The following is a 24,364-nucleotide window of genomic DNA, read 5'->3' on the forward strand; positions in this document are numbered from 1 at the left end:
TTTACCGTCGTATATTACATAAAGTTGCTACAAAAGATCTTAACTGTTCTCACCACATAGGAATGCAAACTGGTGTAGCCGCTCTGAAAAACAGTATGGAGATTCCTCAAAAAGTTAAAAATAGAACTACCCTATGACCCAGCAACTGCAGTCCTAAGTATTTACCCAAAGAATATAAAAATACTGATTTGAAGGGATATGTGCACTCCAATATTCATAGCATTATCAATAATAGCCAAATTATGAAAAGAGCCTAAGTATCCATCAACTGATGAATGCATCAAGAAGATGTGGTATATGTACAATAGAGTATTAACCATCAAAAAGAATGAAATCTTGCCATTTGCAACAACATGCATGGAACTAGAGGGTACTATTATAAGTGAAATCAATCAGAGGAAAACAAATACCATATGACTTCACTCGTACGTGGAATTTAAGAAATAAATGAGCAAATGGAGTGGGGAGGGGAAGAAACAGAAAAACCAAGAAACAGACTCTTAATACAAAACAAATGCACCGGGCAGCCTGGGTGGTTCTGCGGTTTAGCGCCTGCCTTCAGCCCAGGGCGTGATCCTGGAGTCCCGGGATCGAGTCCCACATCGGGTTCCCTGCATGGAGCCTGCTTCTCCCTCTGCTTGTCTCTCTCCCTCTCTATATATCTCTCTCATGAATAAATAAATCTTTAAAAAAAATGAACCAAATATCTGTGCCAGAAAAATTACAGCTATTCATAATAGCCAAAAGCTGGGAACAACTCAAACATCAATCACGATTATGATATGCTAACCCAGTGGAATAGCATCCAGCAATAAAAAGGAACAAATGCAACATGCAACAACATGCACGAATCTCAAACATAATGTTGAGTAGGAAAAAAAAAAAAAAAAAAAAAACACTGATTCTGAACTTCTGAGCTCCAGAACTTGAATGTGTCATTTAAAGCCAAAAAAAAAAAAAAAAAAAAAAAAAGATACACAAGAGTGTATGCTGTATTTCTTCCCTATGAGTCAAGAACAGACAAAACTAATCTATGGTGACAGAAGTCATAGTTACAGTCATCTCTGTTCCTGGTCATCATCAGTGACAAAACTCCAGGAAACCAGAGGAGGTGCAAGTTATCCCATATAGTTCTAGGTGCTGGTTGCAAGGAGGAAGGAGTATGAAAATATACATTCATCCAAGGGTGCCTGAGTGGCTCAGTCACTTAAGGGTCTGACTCCTGGCTTCAGCTCAGGTCATGATCTCAGGGTCGTGAGACTGAACACCAAGTAGGGCTCTGTGCTCAGCATGGAGTCTGCCTGAGATTCTCTCTTCCTCTGCTCACCCCATCCCCACTCTCTAATAAAATCTTTTAAAAAATAAAAATTCATCCAGCTGTATATGTAACATCTGTGCTCATTATTGCATATATTTCTGTAAAAAGATTCAAATACCTTTATAACAAAAATAAAGTATCTGGGAATAAGTCTAGTAAAATACTTTAAGACCTTTATAGAGAAAATTAAAGTGTTACTGAAAGACATTTGAGAGGGCAGACAATATTGAGAGACATGGAGACTCCCATAAAAATGTCAATTTTTCCCCAAATTGATGTATAGGTCAACACAGTCCCTTCAGCGTTCTAACAAACTGCTTTAAGGAATCTGACAAACTGATTCTAAAATATATATGGAAGATCAAAGGACAGAAAATATTTAAAAACCTCAACACTAAGCCAGAGAGGAGACTCACCCTAGCAGGGAGTGGAAAATGAGCAGCAGCTGCATCTGTCTGAAGTCGCCAAGAATCTGAAATAGCCGGACCGAGATAAGGACTGAGTTTTCCAACAAGAGGGAAAACAGTCCCTATCAGTGGTTCCACAACTTGGCTGCACACAAGAATCATCTGGAACACTTTATAAACCCAGGGCCCCAGGTCGCCTCCATGCCCATCAAATCACCATGTCTGGGGGAGTCAGGGAACCAAAACAATGTTTTAAAGATTCCCTGCCATGATTCCAAAGCGCAGGCACGTCTGAAGGCCACTGGTCTGCACCCAGAAAGTAAGCCTAAGAGAGCACGGCAAATCAGAGAGACACAAGCAATTTTGTGTTTCTGAAATACGAGCTCAATGAGCAGAGAAGGGGCTAGGATGAGGGTAAAGAGGCCACCATGGCCGGACCACATAAGCCACACTGGGAGCTTCATCCATAGTCAATGCCAAAACCCTGGGAAGTCGTCTAACAGGACAACACAGCCAGGTTCTGCTTTGGGAAGGACCAGGTTGACGAGGAAGACAGAGAGGGGAGCACAGTGAGCAGCTGGGAGACCAACCAGAATCTCAAAACGGTCAAAGGGGTTAGAGAGAAGGGCTGGTAAGACTTAAAAGACAAACCTAACAAGACTTGGTGCAATCAACAGCCAGAGCTCACAGTAAACCAACCTGCAGTGATCCAGAAGAATCATCCCTTTCTCTTTGAAAAAGGAAAATATTCTGAATTCCCTCTACTGAACACCTTCCTATTTGCTTGCCAGTGAATCTCCACCAGGTGGGCCGGAATAGCAGTAATGAGAGGAAGGAGCTCGGGGATCTGAAGGCTTCAACCAGGGGCCGGCAAAGGATCACCTGTTGCTGAGGAAAGACAGCCCCTGGGTTTACATTCTATCCTGGTAGTTCAGGAAGTTGTCTTCCCACGTGAATTTATACCCGAGAACAGTCAACCTTTCCACCTGCAGGGTTAACAGTGGCCCGAGGATACAGGCACCTCCGCAGGTTATTAGGGGTCTGGGACATAAACCTGGCTTCGAGGCGCTATGAAGCTTTTTTCTCACCCATAGATGTGCTCCTGAGAGCTCCAGGGATGAGGGATGCCGTGCAAGCTGACCTTTCCTGAGGCTGAGCCACAGAGCGGAGAAGTTACAGTTTGAGAGTCAGGAGGCTGGTGGGCAATACGGGCTGAACACAACAGACGGGCCGTCCGGTGCGTTGGTAACCTTGCCCTTCGGAAAGGAAGCCAATAACCCACTGGACACAAAACAAAAGCAGTGTGTGATCTGACAAATGACTACAGGTCTGCATTACAACACAGGAGGTAGATTTCTGAGCTCAGCTGGGAGATGTACAGAACTGAAACTTTGCTCCCATCCTTAAGGAAAAAGCTGGATAAACTGAAAACCAACTTTTCCCAAACTGATCAGAGAAATAAAGTCACAGGGAAAACTAATCCTAAATCTGTTGATGGGGAGCTACAGGGCCCCCAGCATTTGCCCACAAGGGACACCTGAAAAACCAGTAACAAAGTTCAGCTAGAAATGATTCAGCTAGTAATGAATTACTAAAGGCCTTGTATGGGCTCCAAGAGTGTAAAGCTCCTGGGGGCTGCCGTAGGATCCTGAAACTGTGTCTCCTTGGAGCTGGCTGAGGGGAATGCCAGCCACTGCACTAATCCCAGCCTCTCCCTGTGAGATCAAAGCCCTAACCTGCAAGGGGAGGAGCAGCAAAGGCTCTGCACAAGGGCACTGATGGAAACCCACCACAGCTGGGGATGGGGAGCAGCCACCAAAAAAAACCTCCACCCAGATTCACCTGTCCGCGTGAATGAAGAGCTTCCCAGGACATGTGGTCAGATACACCGGCCAAGAGCACAGAGATGTCTGGCCTGGGGGGATGATTACTGAAGCCATGTGAACAGATGAGAGACTCTTAAGAGAGACGGAACTCAGAGAGTAGAAGAGGGTCTTGGGTGGAGCTCTAAGGCTCCTGGTGCAATGGTGAAGAGGATTATGGGGACTCAGAAGAGGAAATGGAGAGCTCCAGGTACGGAGTTACAGGGGCTGGCATTAAAGACACAAAAGGACGCTGGCCCTGCCTTAAGACGCACATGGTGAGCAAGACCAAACATGCAGACACAGTTGCAGCAGCTAGAGACCAATGCCAGGAGAGGGATGCCACAGAGTTGCGGGTGTCACCTGATGGGACAGCGGCACCACCTCAGGGGCAACCAACAGGAGGTGCCTTAACAACATGCCCCGAACATGCTGAGCATTCAATAAATGTCCCTTCCCATCCCTGATACTCTCCAGCCTCAGAAACTGACGATTCAGTAAAATCCTTGGCCACCTTCATAAAATCACGTCTGTAAAAGCCTCGGGCATCCAATTCTGAACAGGTCCACCTTCCCATAGGCAAAGCTTATCTTAAGCATAATAAGCATGAGGTATTTCAGGCAAGAAAAACCGCATTTTTTCCAAAGAGAACAGAATAAATTCTGATAGGAGCTCATCAAACTACTTGGCCAGCTCCTAAACTCTATGCCACAAACACATGGAATCTTTCAGGGAAAGGGATGCTGCCAGGCCTTCCTCCCCAGTCAGGCTCTCTCCTGCTTAAGACCCATCAGTCTCACCCCTAATCTATGACACTTGTCACCTACCACACCCAGGTGAATCCACCCACTCACCTTCTCAAAACAATCTCCATCATATTGACCTTCTGAAAAGCTCTTCGTGGCTCTCCAGGACCTTCCAATAAAGCCCACGGTTCTTCCCAAGTTTCGGGCTTCCCACAGCCTGCCTGCCCCACCATCCTACCCAGAGCCTCTCTCTCCACCCAGACCTCTATCCCATCGCCTCCATCCCTACCCTCTGGTGTCGAGCTCACCCTTCAGTGAGGCACCATTCAAGGGCCCTGCATCCAGAAATCAAAGTGTGATCATCCCGACCCAGACAGCTCTCCCTTTCCTGACCTCTGGGTCAGGAACACTCAATGTGGCTTCACGACATGCCTGTCATCCCTCACTCAATAAATATTTGCTTGGCATCTCCTCTGAGCCAGCCCTGTGCTGGGGGCAAGAACAGTATGGGAGAAACGAACAGCATTCAAAGATGCCAAAGTAACACGCACACCAGGAGAGGCCTTCAAAGAGGAAGTGACGAAAGCTGGGGCTAGCAGACGAAGGCTGATGGTCATTGCAGGTGGAAGAAAAGGCAGCAACTCAACACAGTATTTCAGAACAGCCAAAGTATGAAGTGCAAGGAAAGCAGCAGAAATGAGGCCGGGAAGGCAGAGGGGAGGGTGAGACCAGATTATATAGGGCCTTATATACCAAAGTCAGAAGCACATTTGTTTTCAAGAAAAAGCAAAAACATAACAGAGGATGGATTCAAGAAGGCAAGGCCAGTGGCAGGGAGATTAGTAGGTTCTTACAAAGGTTCCTGGGGAAAAGGGGAGGGATGCAGGGGTGTTTCTTGGAGACAGAGTAGACAGGACTTGCTGGGGAGCTGATGGAGCATTAGCAGTGCAGGGGCACAGTCCACTTCTGGGTGCAGTGACAGCTTTCATCCACAGAGGAAGCAAAGCAAGAGGAGCAGGTCTGCAGTGAGCTGCAGCCTATCAGAGTTTACATGGATTGCACATGAGCTGTTTTGGGGACTGCCAGGTGACAATGTCAGGAAGCCAGCTAAAAATAGAGCTGTGGAATTCAGGAGCAGAAATAAAGATTTCAGAGTCTCGGCACAGCACTGGAATTGTAGGTTTGGGGAGCTCTTAAAATCATTTAGGACAATATGACATAAAAGCAGGGCAAAGGACCAACTGTTAGGAAAGTCATTAGTTGGAATATAGACAAAAAGAACTAATATGGACAAGTCTGAAGGGAGGAGGGGGCACCCAGACATCATGGCAGCTGGTGAGTGGGGCCTGACCCAGAAAGGGACCCGGCCTCAGTAGCCAAAGGAGGACAAAGACCAGGGAGGGAAGGAAAAAGCAGCAGGGATACAGAAATCCATGGGTGAGGGGAGGGTTTGTTCTGTGTTACCTAGACTGTAAGATCGAGCATATTTCCTGAAGGACTGGACAAAACTGTTCAGATCTCAGTGCACAGAGGAATCCCCAGGGGACTTTGTCAGAAACACAGAGCCCAGCCCAGCGCCCTTGGAGACGGATTTAGAAGGGCTGGCAGGCCAAGGACTCGGCATGTTATCAAGCAGCCTCTGGTGCGTGTTGTCCACACACTGTGACTTAAAAAAACCAGTGGTCCAGTTTAAAGGTCTAAAGAGAAAGGATCCTGAACACACGTCAAGGAATTTCCTTGGATTAGAGGAGAGACCTCTTCCTCCCGGATTAAACAGATGGAAGTACAAACCTACTCCAGACACGAGAAGGAAGCTGAGACCGCCTCTACCCAGTGGCCTCTGTGAAAAGTGGTGCACGAGGTGGAAGGAGGATGGGGAGGATGGTCCGCAGGCAGCAGGCGACAAGGCACACGCTCATCAGAAATCTCTGAATGAATGTGGCGGTTGGGGTGCTCCGTGATGCAGAGAAGCACCCTCTCTCCACAGCATCAAAGTTCAGGAGACTGAATGAATTCTGTTCAGCAATGTCCGCTGGTTCCTTCTCAAAATGCAAAAAGAGTGGATAATCTAAAGGACGGGATCTTGCATCACCCTCTCCCACCCTCCACCCAGCCATGGGTAAGATGCCTCCCACGTACTAGTATCACACACCCATTATAAAAATTTCCAAGTCTCCATTTGTCCACAGAACTACATCGCGTTCTCTACAACCACCACAAACACATGCCTGGAAATATCATCCTGTTTGTTCCCTAATGGAGGGAAGGAGCAGAGAATGGTATAAAAAAAGTCCCCATGGTGAGCAGAGACCCTGGCACCATTACGTAGGGCTGTGAACAAGTCGTTTCACCTTCTGGGACTCAGGTTTCCCATCCAGATTTCCCCAAGCCTCCTTGCCATCTAGTCTTGCCTGGTGTGTGCTGCTAAGCATTGCCGGAGCCCACAGTCAAACGGAAATGCCACGTTCAGTTAACATGTCCGACAGAAATGGTCAGCAGAGAAAGCTCGCATCTCTCTTAAAAAACTGCGAGCCAAAAAATATATACAGAAAGAGAAAACCAAATTAAATTATTAAAAAGGTAATGAAAAGCAGGGGATGCTTTTGTTCGAGGTCCAGAAGCAGCAGCCGCGGAAGACAGTTTTCATCCAAAGCATCAACCCCAGTGAAATCAAAACACTAAGTGGTCAGTATCGCGGAACGTTCCTTATGCTCAAACATCCCCCCAGGAAAGGGTATGTGCAGTGGCCCGACTTGATCTCCAAGACAATGCCTTCGTAGATAAAACCTCATGGACAAAAAAAATGTTTCCCTCCAATCCAATGAAAAAGCTATCATGCAAAAGCACTATGATGAAAACATTTGTAATGTTTTTGTTCTTTTAAAAACGTTTTACTGTAAAATACAATAGTGATCAAGCTGCATAAGCTGCACACAGTGCAGTACACTGCTTAATGAAGATCTAGCAGAGCTGTGCACTGCTAGGGCAATGGGGCTCCGCCAAGCCCCTGGAAGCCCTCCGTTGGCCCCATCCCCATCACGACATCCTCCCTCCCCTGAAGCTAGCCTGGCCCCAATCTCACGGTCATTTCCGAGCTTTTAAATGCCTTACTACCCGAGCATGTAGCTGTGCACGCTTGGGCTTAGTTGCACAAGGTATTTTCAAATATGGTGTTTAAATGCACTGTTTTAAGTTGGCTAAGTTTAACTACAGGAAGCCCTCTTATCCCTTTGGGGGTGGGGATGAAATACACATCATGCCCAATTGACCATTTTAATCATTTTTAAGTGTGTCCTTGAGCGCACGGACACTCACCCTGCTGTGCATGCTGTCCCCGACTCCATGCCTCTTTCCCCTCACACTTTTACCCTTGAGGAAAGCGGGTCGTTGCGCTGTAGAGCCCTGGTCTGGACTGGTGCTGGTTAACAAGTTCTGTCGTCCAAATCCCCGCAAATTGGTAGCTGGATCTGGAGCACCGACCTGTCTCAGATGTGATGTTCCAGAGGCATGTGTTCTCCCCCCAGGAGGAACACAGTGGTTGTCTCTTACTCTGTTATGTGGATGCTCATGGTCCCGGTCCACTCATCTATCAGGGACCACAAAATGATGGTATTCTGATTCTATCATCCCTCTTCTACTGTTAGCTGGAGCACGTGGGTAAAGAGAAACTCCTGTCATCAACTATTGGGTCATCTACTGGCCCACATGCATAGAAAAGCAGAATGAATACTCATTACTTATCACGTTCAAAATAATGAACTGGTTCCCAGTCATTTGCAAAGGTGGAAGATTCTTTCTAGCAGCACGAAGAATGCAGAATTAAAACAGCTGTCACCCTTAGTGATCCTCAAACTGTCAGCGGCAGCGCCTTTGGGTCGGGTCCTCCTGACACAACGTCAGTTCACACTGACAGCGTCCTTGCTATAGGTCTCATGCCATGTTTCAAGATCGTCTTACTAAACTTCCTGCTCCAGACCAGGAACAGGCCACTTCTCCAAGGAGCCCTGGCTTCTCTGAGTCGGGAAGAGTGCTTCCAGACCATGATGTGGAGCTCCTTGCTCTGAGGCTGGTCAGTTTCCAGGCCTTGGCAGTATACAGGGCAAGCAGATTTATTTTTAAATACCTTGTAATTTCACTTTTTAAAAAGATTTTACTTATTTATTTGAAAGAACAAGCCTGAGCAAGGAGAGGAGTGGGGAAACAGGGAGAAGCAGACTTCCCGCTGAGCAGGGAGCCTGACATGGGGCTCCCAATCCACAGCCCTGAGATCATCACCTGAGCCAAAGGCAGATACTTAACTGACACCCAGGTGCCCCATAATTTCATTTTTTAATTTTTTTTTTTTTTTTTTTTTTTTTTTTTTTTAGACAGAGAAAGAGGTCATGCAAGTAGAGGGAGAGGCAGAGGGAGAGAACATCCAGCAGGCTCCCTGCTGAGCACAGAGCCCAACACAGGGCTTGACCCCAGGATCCTGAGCCAAAATCAAGATTTGGCTACTCAACTGATTGAGCCACCCAGGTGCCCCAACACCTCATAATTTCATGCTGTTATTTTTATTCAAGTTTTATTCAATGTTTTTACTTAATTTCTATTCTCTTACATCTGTTACCTCTTTTCTTCTATACAAGAATCCTAGTTCAAGACCAGACGCTAGAATCAGAGGGCCACAAAATTAATTACTCACTTTATTCCACATTAATACACAGTCCAAATACCAATACCATTATTATCTCTTAAAGAATTACTAAAAGCAGTTTAAAACCACTTTTGCAGACAGTGACATCATTATGATGGAGGAGTAAGAGTTTTCTATGATCTTTCCCCAAAAGCACGCTGATTTAGACAATCACCCACAAATGAGAGAGCCTCTGTGGAAGTCCAGGAGTCCAGTGGAGAAGAGCTGACACACCAGAAGCAATAAAATCCACAACAGATCACACTGAGGAGGGCGGTGTTACCCCTCTCTCTCTGCGATACAGCTCAACGCCGAGAGCAGCTGGGTCCTCAGCCCAGGGACACGGAGAGCATGTGAGCCGAGCCCTCACCTCCCAGGCTGTGCGGGGTGGCTGCCAAGGAAGGCAGTTGCTCCTGTGCCCCATCCAGAACACTGAGGTCCCAAAAATGTCCTTCGAGTCTTTTTATTAAATCCAGGACAGGATTAGGATTGCACATAGCATTTTATTGTTGGATTTCTCTTCAATCTCCTTTCATCGACAACCATCCTCCCACCTGTTGTTACAAAATGGGAATAATTTTATAAAATCATCTACTTCCCAGAGTCTAAATCAAGGGGCTAGTCCAGGCTTACAGGCAGCACCTGACATCACTCGATAAATATTAACTCTCCTCTATGTACCTACAGCCCACACAACTCCAGTGTCCTGGTTTGCATGATAGCTATATTTATTGCTCTAAATTCTTAAAATGGCATCTAATTTCAGTACCCATAGTTAATCTGAGTCCACACTGGAAAAGCAAATTGGGCCCATAGGTGCTCCTCAGCTGACGGTTTCTGAAAGTGTTGGACTGAGAGCCACACAAGGGTCACCTCCCAGTTCCCAGAGGCCACAGTAGTCCCTGGCACACAATATGGTATCAGCTTGAAGCGTGCAACACAATGACTTGACACGCCCCTGGCCACCGGGGTCAGTGCACTCCCAATCCCCTTGCCCACTTCACCCAGCCCCCCAGGCACCCCCCAGCCACCTCTGCTCTGGCAACCGCCAGGGTGCTCTCTGTGTTTGAGAGTCTGGGGGAGTCTTTTGTCTTTTCTCTTTTTTGTTTGTTTGTTTTGTTTCTTAAGTTATTGAATCCTTGGCCTAAACTACACATAAGACGCTCACCCGCTTACCCGACCCCGTAAGGTCCTTCGTGGGCCTTGGTGCCCATATAAAACTCTATAAAACTCTCCCTGGTTGTGGACATTAAGATTCTCAGTTTGCTGCGGAAAGTACCAGCCAGAGCTTCTATTCACTATCATCAGTAAAGGGGGCATCCAGTTAGTAATAACCATGTCCTATTTCACACGTGTGCTGTGGCTAACTGATGGGAAATCAGGCCAGCCTTCCATTTACAAAAGCACTCAGTGATCATAATCCTAGCTCCCTTTGATCTGGCTTTATTTTAAAGGAGAGAAGATATTCCCAGAATACAAATCTCAGACTACAATTTTACTTTCAGCTTGGAAAGGCAGAGGCAATGCTCCAGAGCTCTGTAACAAAAGGCAGAAACACCGTAATATAACAAACCCTGTCTTGCCTGAGCACATAAACTCATAGCCACCAAAACGAAGACAGGTAAGGTTTCCCCTGGAGGCCTCCTGTGGTGTCTCTCGGGGAGGGCACGCCACCTTTGGCAGGTGGCCAGGTCAGTGTCCTGTCCTTCACTCTCACAGCCAGATAGCTCGGCTGGAAGTCTCCCTGCCCTGACAAGCCCCTGGGACAATATCTAATCAAGCACTCCCTGGAAAGGTGTCAGGCACCATTTATTTTACCAAACTCCCTTCCTGGGAAAAAGAAAAGTCAGAACCTCTTTCTGTAACCCCCTGTCTACTTGCAGAAAAATGTAGTCTGGTGATATCAAGCAGTTTACAAACAGGAAAAAAAAATCCATCTTATCTGATATTCTTTAAGTCCTGATACAATGTTAAATCCACTTGACATTTTCACAGTTTCTGATGTGTCCAACAGTAAATTTGCTTTTCTACCTTTGTTAATAATATACCAAAAAATGTTAATCAAATATTAGTATTTTTTTTTAATTTTTATTTATTTATGAGAGAGAGAGAGAGAGAGAGAGAGAGAGAGGCAGAGACACAGGCAGAGGGAGAAGCAGGCTCCATGCACCGGGAGCCCGATGTGGGATTCGATCCCGGGTCTCCAGGATCGCGCCCTGGGCCAAAGGCAGGCGCCAAACAGCTGCGCCACCCAGGGATCCCCAAATATTAGTATTATACGAGGAAGCTCGTTATGGCTAAACAGCAGAGAGCACAGGAGTGTAAATTTCATGAAGAGTGTTAAGGACTGAATGTTTAGGTCCCCCTTCCAAGTTCTGATGTTGAAACCCTAATGCCCAGGGTGACAGTGCCACAAGGTGGAGCCCTGAGAGGCAATGACATTGAGGAGTGGAGCCCCATACTAGGAGAAGGAGGGGGGAGAGGTGCTCCCACATCCAGACCACTAACGTACCATAGCTCTTTCTCCGTTGTGGCCCAGATAGTGTGAATACAGCCTGAATAGGAAAGATGGGGTCTCATCTAGAGGATGGAGACAGAGGGACCGGGAAAACCAACACGATACTTCCAGGGAACAAGTGCAGTTAATAATGCAGGCACTATGACAAGAATGATGAGGGAGGGGGCGCTGGTCCAGCTGACGTGGTCAGGGTGGCCTCTCCACAGGGAGGCTCCTCAACTGTGATCTGAACGTCAGGGGTGGGTCTGCAGATGGTGGGGGAAAGCAATTTGGGTAAGAGCAGTGCCAGGACAAAGGGTCAAGCAGGACATCTGGGCAGGCTCCTGGGACGAGGTGGCCGATGTGGCCAGAGATTCCTCAGAGGGACGAGACGGAGGAAGAGTTCCCCATCACGGGAACATGAAACTGTAACTAACCTTTGTTTCCTGAGTTCAATGGAACAGCAGCCTTACTAAACACCCAGGCGCAACTGAGACTGGCTAGGAACAGAGTCCCAGAGACAGCCAGACAGACAGACATCTAGTCCCTGGAGGTAAAACCCACTTCATAACTGACAGGCCTCTAGGCCTGTGTACCAGCTGATTCCTTACAAGGCCCAGGGGACCCAGGCTTCCTCGTTGAGGAAACTTCCTGGTTCAGGCCCAAGCCCCACATCAACTCGGGAGCCCCTACAGGACCCTGCCAGATAAAGGGAGCTGCATCTCATTGGGTCCCTGAGTCTCGGGGCGCTCTAATCCCGTATTTATTTTTCTGGCTGACCCTCTGAGCCACAGAAGGGTTACAAGGACAGATTCCAGAGCCAGGCTGCCTGGATTCGTGACCCAGTTCTGCCACTTTCTAGCTGTGTGCCCTCTGGAAAATTACTCAACCTCCCTGGGCCTTAATGCCATCATTTGTAAAATGGAGACATTAAGAGCACCTATTTCATAGGGTTGCTGCAAGGATTCAGTGAGTTGATTTATGTAAACCTCTTAAATATTAGCTGCCATCATCACTGTCCTCCAGGAGACAGACCATTCCTTGTTACTCATTCTGTTGTCCAAGAGGCTAGTCCACTGCTTGTTTTGTAAGAAGAGACAGCTAAATGTCATGTAATGGTACAGATGAGTGATGGGGAGATAGAACCTAACTGACATTTGTTGAACCCTCACCATGCTGCAGGTGGAGTAGAGTACAAATCCTCCCAACAACCGTAAAGATGGCGATGATCATTTCATAAACTAGCAAACTAAGAGAAGCCAAAGTTGCTCACCCGAAGTTACACAGCAAGTTCTACTGACAAAATCTGTTGTCTCAGACCACTGAATGGTTGTGGCCCCCAAAATTCCTGTGTTGAAACCCTAACCCCAGACGTGATTGTATTTGGAGACAGGGCCTCCTGTCTCCAAAAGTGAGAAGGCCATAAAGGTTAAGTGAGGTCATAAGGGTGGAGCCCTAATCTGACAGGACTGCTGTCCTCATAAGAACTGGAGGGGACACATGTGAGCACCCTGATCCCAGACCTCCAGCCTTCGGAACCGCAGAAATTCAGTTTCTGACGTGTGGACACACTGTCTGTGGCATCTTGTTATGGCAGCCTGAGCTAACTAATACACCCCACGATGCCTCCAAATGGAAGTATGAATGCACACATCCATTCGTAGTCTGGCACAATTAACCTAGTAAATCTTACTCCTAATTAGCTGGCTCTACCGCTACAAGTATAAATGCCCATTTTTCTCCAGGCGCCACCTCCTTAGAGAAACCACCAAACTCTGAAGGAGAGCTTTATCATCACAGCTAATTAGATCACAGCAGTGAAACTTGAAAAAAATGCAGTAATTCCACCCATTCAGGATGACCTCCTGGCAAATGAGCATACAATAGTAAAGACTGTGAATTAAGAAATGATTTAACTAGAAAGTACTTCTTTATTTTCAGATCTGTACAGGAACTCTGTAGGCAAACTAAGTGCCCAGGAGAAGTCTCAAGCAGCTTGAGCTAATATGAACGGCAAGTAAGTTACGACAAGCGAGCAGCAGGCACAGAGGAACTGCAACCTGCTAGTTAAGACCAGGGGGTGAGTGGGGGTCACAGGGGCTTACCGTCACTGAGGTCTTGGAGGAGATTCTCCTGGCATGAGAAATCCAGCTTCACCTTGATGTTGACCACGAAAGTGGCCACCTTCCCTGGTTGCAGAGGAAACTGGGCAAGGGTTTCTTCCAGGTTCCAACTCAAGAAGTCACCATACAGTTTTTCTACAACGACAATGACAGTTGTGATCAGGAGGGTGGAACTGAGGCAGTATGTGACTTACTGAGCCCCCCTGAAAATTCTGATGCAGCCTCAAAAGCAAAAGAAGAAGCAAACCATTTAAAATGTGATTGATCCAAGTACCAAGAAAATTCCAGACTCATGGGTGCTGCAATGCAGTCACCCGTCCCCATGAGTGAGGCACAAGGGCAGAGCACCAAGCTCGGGGCTAGCTCATCCTTGCTCCTTCTGCAAGGCTTCCTCTCACCGACAGAATCAATGTACCCTTTGCTCTTATAAATGGAATTGGAGCTAAACTGAATTTCCCCACCGCAAGGACCATCTAGGTTATATCACCTTAAGGAGAAGCAGATCCATGCTGAGTGGGAACAGCACAGTCAGTAGGAGAGACCCTCCTCAGGAAACAAGAACTCAAAATCAGAAACAGGGGACTGGGTGCCGAGCCTGGAACAGCGCCTGCGGAGGGGGCCTCCACACCCTCCCGCAAATCTGCCTCCGCCTTTGAAATATCCTGCATGTCAGAGTCGGATGGCCTTGGGTCTGATGGCTTTTCCTCTCTAAGTGGAGCAGATGGAGGGTAATGGTCCTTTACGCCAAGGTATCTCTGTGTGGAAATGGGGTGACAACTCCCACATCACAGGGCTGCTTTACAGATGAAGCAAAGCAGTGTCTGTGAAGCACTGGAAAAACTAAAGGCGCTAATGCACTGGGAGCAGGGGGAGGCAGACAGGAAGGAGGAAGGGCAGGGAGGCCCCACTTGTGCCATTTGGAAGCAGCTGGGTCACCTTCATGGCTGTAGGCCTAAAAACAGGGCCCAATATCAGGTGCTGTCTCGGCCTGTGGTGGAGCCAGGAGGGCCTGCACTGGCCTCCACACAAGGCCGGCCCCCAGCCTGCATCCATGAATGCCCCCAACCCCAGGGCTTCTCCCAGGAGCAGTCCCTGCTTACCCCTGAATGGCGGGTTTCAGCTCCCTGCCAGCCCATGGACCTCTTCAAACAAGCCAACGACATCCTCACTGGAGCCAGGGGCACCCACCCCCTTGGGACTACAGAACCTGCCTCCCGCAGCCCCTGGCTTCACTCTGTTCCTAAGTGTGACCTCCACGTGGCCCTGTGTGCACACAGTGGCCTCCTCTCTGGGGCTGTATGTGTGGCAAGTAAACCACTATTATCACTGTCAGGGGCCAAGGATCATGCGTTTGGCCATCTGCTTAACGTGAAGGCGAGACCCTCTGCTCACCAACCAGGTGATAGGAGATCATTAAAACAGGCCCCTCCTTCCACCAAGAAGGCCCTGCTGTGGTTCTCAGCTCAGGGCCCAGTTCCCGGCTCTGCTACTACCCCTCCTCCTACAGGCCCTTCAGGCCCCGAGGTGGGAGCAACTTGCTGCTGCTCCCACCCCTGGGTTACCTTACCTCTCTATGAACCAATTCTCAGGGCTAAATGTCCTGTCAGAATAAGGCAGCAAGGCTTTAAGAGATTAAGTGACTTGTCCCTGGTCAAAAATCAGAGCACCACACGGTCCCAGGGCCATTCTACTCATTCACTTCCCACAGGGAGGTTGCTCGAGGCACAATCAAGTGTAAAGTCCTACTCTCAGGTCCCAGAAGTCACCCACATAAGAATTCAATGGGAGACGGAATGCTTGCTTGACCAAAGCCCATGTTGTGAACACAATCCACATGGTGCACTTGGTCAAGGCACGGGCCCTCCAGAGCTGGCCACGCTCCAGCCAAGCAAGGCACACCTACCAGACCACACTTATTCTCAGTAGCCTCGGAGAGGCATGCTAACAAGCAGGAGCAGATAGGGTAGTGTCCACACAAGGTGCTCAGAAGCCATGTCACGTCCATCTGTTGACGCAGGTCCTCACTGCAGACCTCAAATATACTAGACTCTTTCCACACACGGGTTATCTTGCTCCGACCCCCTCCCCCCACCGCCCCCGAAGCCAGCCAAGTAGTGGCCATCATCCCCACAGGAAACCAAGAAGGTAAACATACTCAATGAAGGTCATTCAGCTAGGAAGCACAAGACTTGGCTTATGATGGGTGCCCAATAAGTGCCAGGGGCACGGCAGCAGCGCCAATCCCACTCGCTCACAAAGCATTCAGAGGCTCTGTAAATGCAGTTACCTCATTAATTCAGAATGACCTCAGGAAAGACAGGCAGTTAGGAAAAGGATGGCAATCACAAGTCGTGCTGGCTCCTGGGGCGTAAGACTCATGACCACACGGGGCAGGGTCACGATAGCAGGGACAGTTGTGGATGCGCCAGCAGCCACAGATGCAACACCCCAGAGAGAATCCTGCTCAGAGACGGCTGGGAAGGTGGGAAGAAGTCAGGCAGGTTAAAAAGACGGAGTGGGAGGGGCACATGTGGGGCTCAGTCAGTTAAGCGCCTGATTCTTGGTTTCAGCTCAGGTCATGATGATCTCAGAGTTGTGGGATCCAGACCTGCCTCAGATGCGGAGCCTGCCTGTCGCCTGTCCCTCTCCCTCTGCCCCTCCCCCCTCTGAGTGTGTGCACACACTCTTATGCACGTGCTCTCTCTCATAATTAAGTAATTAAATATTTTTTTAAAAAAGAAAAAAAATTTTTAAATGCAGTTGGCCCTGGGCCTGGCCTGTACATGCTGGCAGGGCCGCTGCATGTGCATGATGCCCACACCGGCCCTGCCTTCACCTTCCTGCAGTCATCTGCACAGACTCTACATGTTTGCTGAGTTTCTTCTACCTGTGAGCATGGGCAGCAGCCTCCTCTAGAAAACACTGATTCAACTTTACAAGGTGACCTGACTCCTGGCCTCAAGGGCAGCCCTGGAAGTCACACTGCCCACTGGCTGTGCCTCTGGGTGTGCCAGAGCCCAATTCCAGAATGGTAGTTAGTGCCTTTGCTCCCAAACCCATGAAGGGACCAAAATCCTCTCAATGACCCAGTAACTCACATTCTATAAATATGTGTTAACCCGATTACTATATTATCTCTATTTTCCAATCCAGTAAATTATTTTGGAATGCAAGGGGATATGAAATGCCAGGACAGAGCATCATTTGGGCCCTCCCTGCTGGAAGGCCAGGTCCCAAAGGCCCAGGGGGACTGAAGTGCATGCTAACTTCTGTAAATGGCCTAGCCATCCTCTCTAGCAGGACCGGCCAACCTCAGTACAAAGTGCCAGTACCAGCTGGGACACTCAGGCCCTCTGCAGAGGCCTCCCTCCAAAAGATTCCAGCAGGCCTATGTTTCAGAAACAGGTTTCCCTCGCACAGGCAGGAACCAGGTGACGGCTCTGGGGTACATTTCCTGCTGAACCAGAGTACAGGGCCCCGACAGCACTGAAGTGCCCACCTCTGTTAGAACATCACCACCTGTGTCAAGCGCCTCACTCTTCCACCAGTCAATCAACAACTGGAAGACAGGGACCAGACCTCATCTTTGAAGCTCACCACTTCCTGGAGAGGCAAGGCACCATGCTGGTTAAGAATGCCCCGTTTAGAAACACAAATCAAAACCACAATGAGATCCCACCTCACACCAGGGAGAATGGGCAAAATTAGCAAGACAGGAAATCACAAATGTTGGAGAGGATGCGGAGAAAAGGGAACACTCTTACACTGTTGGTGGGAATGTGAACTGGTGCAGCCACTCTGGAAAACCGTGTGTAGGTTCCTCAAAAAGTTAAAAATAGATCTGCTCTATGACCCAGCAATTGCACTGCTGGGGATTTACCCCAAAGATACAGATGCAGTGAAACACCGGGACACCTGCACCTCAATGTTCACAGCAGCAATGTCCACAATAGCCAAACTGTGGAAGGAGCCTCGGTGTCCATTGACAGATGATGGATAAAGAAGATGTGGTTTATGTATACAACGGAATATTATTCAGCCATTAGAAACGACAAATACCCACCATTTGCTTCAAAGTGGATGGAACTTACGGTATTATGCGGAGTGAAATAAGTCAATCGGAGAAGGACAATCATCCTATGGTTTTACTCATATGGGGAATATAAAAATAGTGAAAGAGATTATAGGGGCAAGGAGAGAAAATGAGTGGGAAAAATCAGAGAGGGAGACAAACCAGGAGAGACTCCGAACTCTGGGAAACGAACAGAAGGTAGTGGAAGGGGAATTGGACAGGGGGATGGGGTGACTGGGTGATGGGCACTGAGGGGGGCACTTGATGGGATGAGCACTGGGTGTTATACTATATGTTGGCAAATTGAACTCCAATTAAAAAATTATGGAAAAAAAAAAAAAAGAATGCCCTGTTCAGAAGATAACTGCCTGGTTCAACTCATGGCTCTAGCTGAGCATCCTTAGATAAGTCAACAAACTTCCACGTGCCTCAGTGTGCTCATTCATAAAATGGGTTGCATGGAGAAGAAGTGAGCTAACGAAAGCAAATCAATCAGAAAAGGTCTGGCTTAGGTGCAGCCTCCACCCCAGTGTTAGTTATTCCTGCTGGACCAGCCTCGCTCCCCTCTGCGGAGCTGTGTGCAGAGCAGAGAAGTCTTGTGGAGTCTCCAGCCCTACGCTTGGCACTCAGTAAGTGCGCAGCAGTGCGAGCTGCCACCAATATCCTTCCCACTCAATGAGGAACAGTACTGGGCACGTGGGGGGCACTCAGGAAGCATTCACTGTAGAACGGACAAATGCATTCCAAGATGTTTCAGATTTAGACTTAGAACAGATGGGGGAAAAGTGAAGGAAAAAAGCCGATTACCAGACTGAATGTACACTAGGATACCACTGCATAAAAATGTTCACGTGGAAAAGAAAGAAGAAAGCATACCTGTAAGCTAAGGTCAGTCCTCTCTGACTAGTGGGGTCACAGGTAATTTCAAACTGTTTTTATCTTCCAACTTTCTACAATGAGGTAATATATTACACTTTCATAAACATACGCATGCAAACACGCTAACAACTCACTGCTGTGTCTGAATTCACCCCAGCCCCCCACCCCCACCACCCCAATGTAATAAGGAGGAGCCCTGTGAACCCAGCCTGGACATGCTGAGGACCAGTGCCCACCCAGGAGAGGCAGGTGCGATTCTAAGCCAATGGAACTGCTTTCTCTGGTGGCCCTCTATCAGGGCCAGACAATAACATGAACAGCTGATGAGGACAGCAATCACCTGGGGCACATGTGTCACTGAGCTCCCATACTCAATCCACCAGACAGATCGACTTCTCTGCAGCAGTGGATTAATTCTCCTGCATTGTGCAAACTGGCAGGTGATCTAGTGCCCAAAAAGAACTTGACCAGGCTTAGGAAAAGCTGGTCCAAACTAATGAGGTCAGCTCTGCCTCTGCTTTCCACTCCCTATCCTGACTGGTTCTGCAGGACAGAGAGGGGAAGGTCTGACAAACAAGACAAATTCCTCCCCTGGAGCCCCTCTATAAAAAAATATTTGATATAAATATCTATTAAGTTCTATCTTCTAACTTCAGACCGTAGCTATATTATTCCCATATTATGGAAGAGGCAACCAAAGCTCAGAGAGTTTAAACAACTTATCCATAGTCAAACAGCTAAAGTAAAAGCACCAAGGTCAGGGCCAGGCCTGGCCAACAGCTGGTTCTTTCCACTAAATGTTCTGCCTCTGGCAGCTCATCTGGAACATTAAGCCGCCACCCAGCTTCACAACCAGAGTGCAGAGTATTTACAATGAAAACATCACTAAGGTGACAGGATATAGGACCTTGAAAAGAGATGGTAGGAAATAAAATGTAACGGTCCAGTCATGAGCTTCTGGATCAGACAAGTATGAATTAGTCCCTGCCCCTGACAGTTCTCCTCTGTCATCCCAAAATGCCTCATCAGCGGGGTGGAGACAACACTAGAGTCGGCACCAAGATACAATGAGGCATCAAGGCCTTGGCACGTAGCCTGGCACACAGGGTAGCCCAGAGAATGCAGGTGGAAGTCCTCTGGAAACTCCAGAGCACCACGTTCATGTTTCCCTCTCACATTCTACTACTGCCCCTTCCATTCACTCAGTGAGCAATCACCGCACAGCCACTAAATATCCCAAGGGAAGGCACAGTACTAAGTTCTGAGGAAAAGAGAAAAATAAGAAGTGCTCCCTGCCTATAAAGGGAAACGAGCCTGTGTGGAAGATCTCAGATTATAGGAAGGAACAAGGCTGGGGGGCAGAGAAGTCCCCAAAAGCTCAGACCAGGTGACAGCTGATGTTCTTCTCAATCCAAAAATTGTTTAAAAGTTTTTAATACTGTCACATACAGAACAGGTTCAAAACTGCTGAATTAATGGACTGCCCAAAGATGGGACTCGCTGTCCTAGTCGCTGGAACTAGGAAGTAGCCCTGCTGAGGGCCCAGATTTGTAGGAAAGAACTAATGCTCTTGGCCAACAGTCCAGCGTAGCAGGAATTTATAACCAGGGGAGGGGGGCGGAAACTAAACTAAAACCTGTAATTATAGTGCTATTCTTGGCTATTTGGATGAGTTTTCATTTCTAAAAAGTGCTGCAACTGAGAGATCAACTCTGCTCAAATGAGCTGTGAGATGTCCTCAGGGCTCCCTGTGGTCCTGGCTGCAGAACACTGAAGGCTGGATGTGTCACAGATGTCAGAGGCAGTGGATTGTAAGAGAGACTCTATCAACTGTGATCTCAGCTGGGCTGTGGGGGCACCCACAGATACAACCCAGAAGGAGGACGGGGCAGGAAACGAACACCTAGCACGAGCTAGGTGCTGTCACCCAAACAGCAAGCACAGGACAGCTGACATCTAGAGAGTACTTCCACGAGGCACGCGCCGTGTCACTGAATCCATACAGTGACTCTTGGAACACGTCCTGCTACTGTCCCCTCTCAGGCCAGCTGCCCAAGGCCACACAGGAGCCAGTGTAGCCAGGATCCCACCTACCCCAATATCCTGGCCTGTCTAACCCTAACAACAAGTCTGCGAAAGAGTGCTGTATCTCAATTTTCAGAAATGTATTTTCCTCATTTTAAAGATAGATAGATTGATTGATTGATTTGAGAGGGAGCATGAGTAGGGGGCCGAGGGAGAGTGAGAAGCAGACTCCCCACTGAGCAGGAAGCCCGATGCAGGGCTGAATCTCATAGCCCTGAGATCATGACCTGAGTAGACCGACATCAAGAGTTGGATGCTCGGCCACAGTAACTTCTTGCAAGATACATCCACGAAGGCAAAAGAAACAAAAGCAAAAACGAACTATTGGGACTTCATCAAGATAAGAAGCTTTTGCACAGCAAAGGATACAGTCAACAAAACTAAAAGACAACCTACAGCATGGGAGAAAATTTTTGCAAATGACGTATCAGATAAAGGGCTAGTTTCCAAGATCTATAAAGAACTTCTTAAACTCAACACCAAAGAAACAAACAATCCAATCATGAAATGGGCAAAAGACATGAAGAGAAATCTCACAGAGGAAGACACAGACATGGCCAACACGCACATGAGAAAATGCTCCGCATCACTTGCTATCAGGGAAATACAAATCAAAACCACAATGAGATCCCACCTCACAACAGTGAGAATGGGGAAAATTAACAAGGCAGGAAACCACAAATGTTGGAGAGGATGCGGAGAAAAGGGAACCCTCTTACACTGTTGGTGGGAATGTGAACTGGCGCAGCCACTCTGGAAAACTGTGTGGAGGTTCCTCAAAGAGTTAAAAATAGACCTGCCCTACGACCCAGCAATTGCACTTTTGGGGATTTACCCCAAAGATTCAGATGCAATGAAACGCCGGGACACCTGCACCCCGATGTTTCTAGCAGCAATGTCCACGATAGCCAAACTGTGGAAGGAGCCTCAGTGTCCATCAAAAGATGAATGGATAAAGAAGATGTGGTTTATGTATACAATGGAATATTACTCAGCCATTAGAAATGACAAATACCCACCATTTGCTTCAACGTGGATGGAACTGGAGGGTATTAGGCTGAGTGAAGTGAGTCAATCGGAGAAGGACAAACATTATATGTTCTCATTCATTTGGGGAATATAGATAATAGTGAAAGGGAATATAAGGGAAGGGAGAAGAAATGTGTGGGAAATATCAGAAAGGGAGACAGAACATAAAGACTCCTAACTCTGGGAAACGAACTAGGGGTGGTGGAAGGGGAGGAGGGCGGGGGGTGGGGGTGAATGGGTGATGGGCACTGAGGGGGGCACTTGACGGGATGAGCACTGGGTGTTATTCTGTATGTTGGTAAATTGAACACCAATAAAAATTAATTTATTAAAAAAAAAAAAAGAGTTGGATGCTCAGGATGCCTGGGTGAGTCAGCGATTTGGCACCTGCCTTCGACCCAGGGTGTGATCCTGGAGACCTGTGATTGAGTCCCATGTCAGGTTCCCTGCATGAAGCTTGCTTCTCTCTCTCTGCCTCTCTCTCTGTATCTCTCATGAATAAATAAATAAAATCTTAAAAAAAAAAAAAGAGAGATGGATGCCCAACTGACTGCACCACCCAGGCACCCACCTTCTCATTTTAACTATTTGCACCAGCATTCCTGGGTGTTTGCACTTCTTGGGAAGGCCCAAGCCCCACAGAAGTGGACATCGCAGCAGCCGGCAGCAGCTATGTGCTATCAGTGTGCAACACCCTGGCCCCAAATAACCAACTGGGAATTTGATGTTCAAAAGTTCACAAACTAAAGAAAAAAAAAGTTCACAAACCGGGGTGCTTGGGTGGCTCAGTCAGTAAAGCCTTCAGCTCAGGTCATTATCCTGGGGTCCTGGGATCAAGCCCTGCATTGGGCTCCCTCCTCAGCAGGGAGTCTGTTTCTCCTCTCTCTCTGCCCCTGCCCCTGCTTGTGCTCTCTCTCTCTCTCTTAAATAAATAAAATCTTAAAAAAAAAAAAAAAAAAGTTCCCAAATGCAGGGCCAGACATCCTAACTTCCTCTGCCCTTCCTGCCCTACTTGTTGACTTCTCATCCATGTTCCCAATGAGCTAAACATATCATGTCTTGTGATAGTGACTAAAAGGTATTTCACTTGGTCTCCCAAAGAACAGAGTTTGTAAACTTCTCCACCATGACCCTACAACCGTACAACAAACTGACCTGTTCGAGACGGCCACTGTAGTCATGCATACAAGGGAACGCAGAGTTGGATGAGTTCTAGACATTTGTGAAAGTCAGTGTCTTCCTAGGAGGCACAGCAGTCAATCCACTCACTGTGGTTACTCACAGGTGACAGAAATAATACAATATGTGCAGTTGGAATCCACTCCCATTCATTGAACATGCCTGACTCCCCACACTGAATCGTGAGCTCCTCCAGGACAGGATTCATGTATTATTCATGGGCCTGGCATGGGGAGTATATAGAATGTGATATAAATGCCTGATTGTTGAGTAACACAAAGCCAAGTGAAGTTAAGTGTTACTGTAACAAAGTGTAAACAAGGCAAAGTACAGGAGGAGTGACATGATTCCTTCTGAGGGGGTCAGGAAAGTTTTTGGAAGGTGGTGTGCGGCCTGGTATATGAATGATGGGCAGGATGTGAGAGGCACACAGGACACCTGAGAGCCATGAATACATCCAACTGTAGCCACAGGCAGCCAGGCGACAAAGACTGTGGAAGCACTCTCCACAGCCCAGAGGACAGGGACCTGGAGCTGATTCCTGGGTGTCCCAGGGCCCAACACAATGGCCACCACACAGAAGGAGCACAGGAAAGGCTTGCTGAAGACTTGAGCAAAAGGGTGGACAACTGGTAGACAACAGACTGACAAATGAACAGGCAGAGGGTCAACGGTGGGAAGGAAAGCTGAGAGAGGACCTTCCCACTGCCTCATGATCACAGCACTCAGGCTACCATCCGGCTTGCCCCCACGCCAGCCCCATGAGGATGGGGGTCACTGCTGCCCTCTCCCCAAGCACGGTACTAGAAACAAGGTGAGTATTGGACAAGTGTCTGTGCAAAAAAAAAAAAAGTCAGGCAGCAACCAGATGGGAGGTTTCTCTGAATGGTAGGCTAAGAAACTGAGCATAAGAAAGCTACATAAAAAGATGCTTAATAAATGTGAGAGAAGAACAGACACTTAAAAAGTAAGAGCGAAGGTGGCATCAAGACAATGACAATGGGTAACAGGAGGAGCTACTTCGTACTGACCCCTCAGGATGTGAGGCGCGCATATCTTAACACCTGGGGGGACCACACAGTCCTCTCCTGGCACGTGGAAGCGGACTGCCACAGAAGTGACAGCCAAGGTCCAAATCATCCCACCAGTAAGTGGCAAAGTCAAGATGGAACCCAAGTGTTCTGGCACCAAAGACTGTAATGGGAATCCTAACAGCTAAGCCTACCACTGAGGACGGCCTGATCTGGGGAGCTCCCTCCTGGCCCCCTAACCCACTACTGGCCATGGCAGCCTGCTCCCAGCTCCCTTTGACTGGAGTCCACACCCAAGCATGCAAGTGGGACTTGGCCTGACAATGGAAAGAGACATCGAGGAACGGAGTTCCCAAGGCACTCCATGCTTTCACAATTCTAAGAAGTAATTAACCACTTTTCTACAAGATTTCTTTTGAAAGTTGTGCCCTATGTTGCCATATTTTCAAAAAAATAATTAT

At 47.9% G+C, this 24,364-nt stretch overlaps 1 protein-coding gene across 2 annotated transcripts in view; it reads right to left on the reverse strand.

Moving 5' to 3' along the window:
• Nucleotides 1-24,364, reverse strand: part of TRAPPC9 (trafficking protein particle complex subunit 9) — a 543,982-nt gene that overhangs the window by 382,524 nt on the left and 137,094 nt on the right. For both annotated transcript variants that reach the window (XM_025450136.3, XM_049092784.1), the window contains one exon: nt 13,611-13,763. In XM_025450136.3, coding sequence (XP_025305921.1) covers nt 13,611-13,763 — 153 coding nt within the window. The remainder of the gene's footprint in view (nt 1-13,610; nt 13,764-24,364) is intronic.

The sequence above is a fragment of the Canis lupus genome, chromosome 13 (assembly GCF_003254725.2).
Source record: "Canis lupus dingo isolate Sandy chromosome 13, ASM325472v2, whole genome shotgun sequence".
Lineage (NCBI taxonomy): Eukaryota > Metazoa > Chordata > Mammalia > Carnivora > Canidae > Canis > Canis lupus.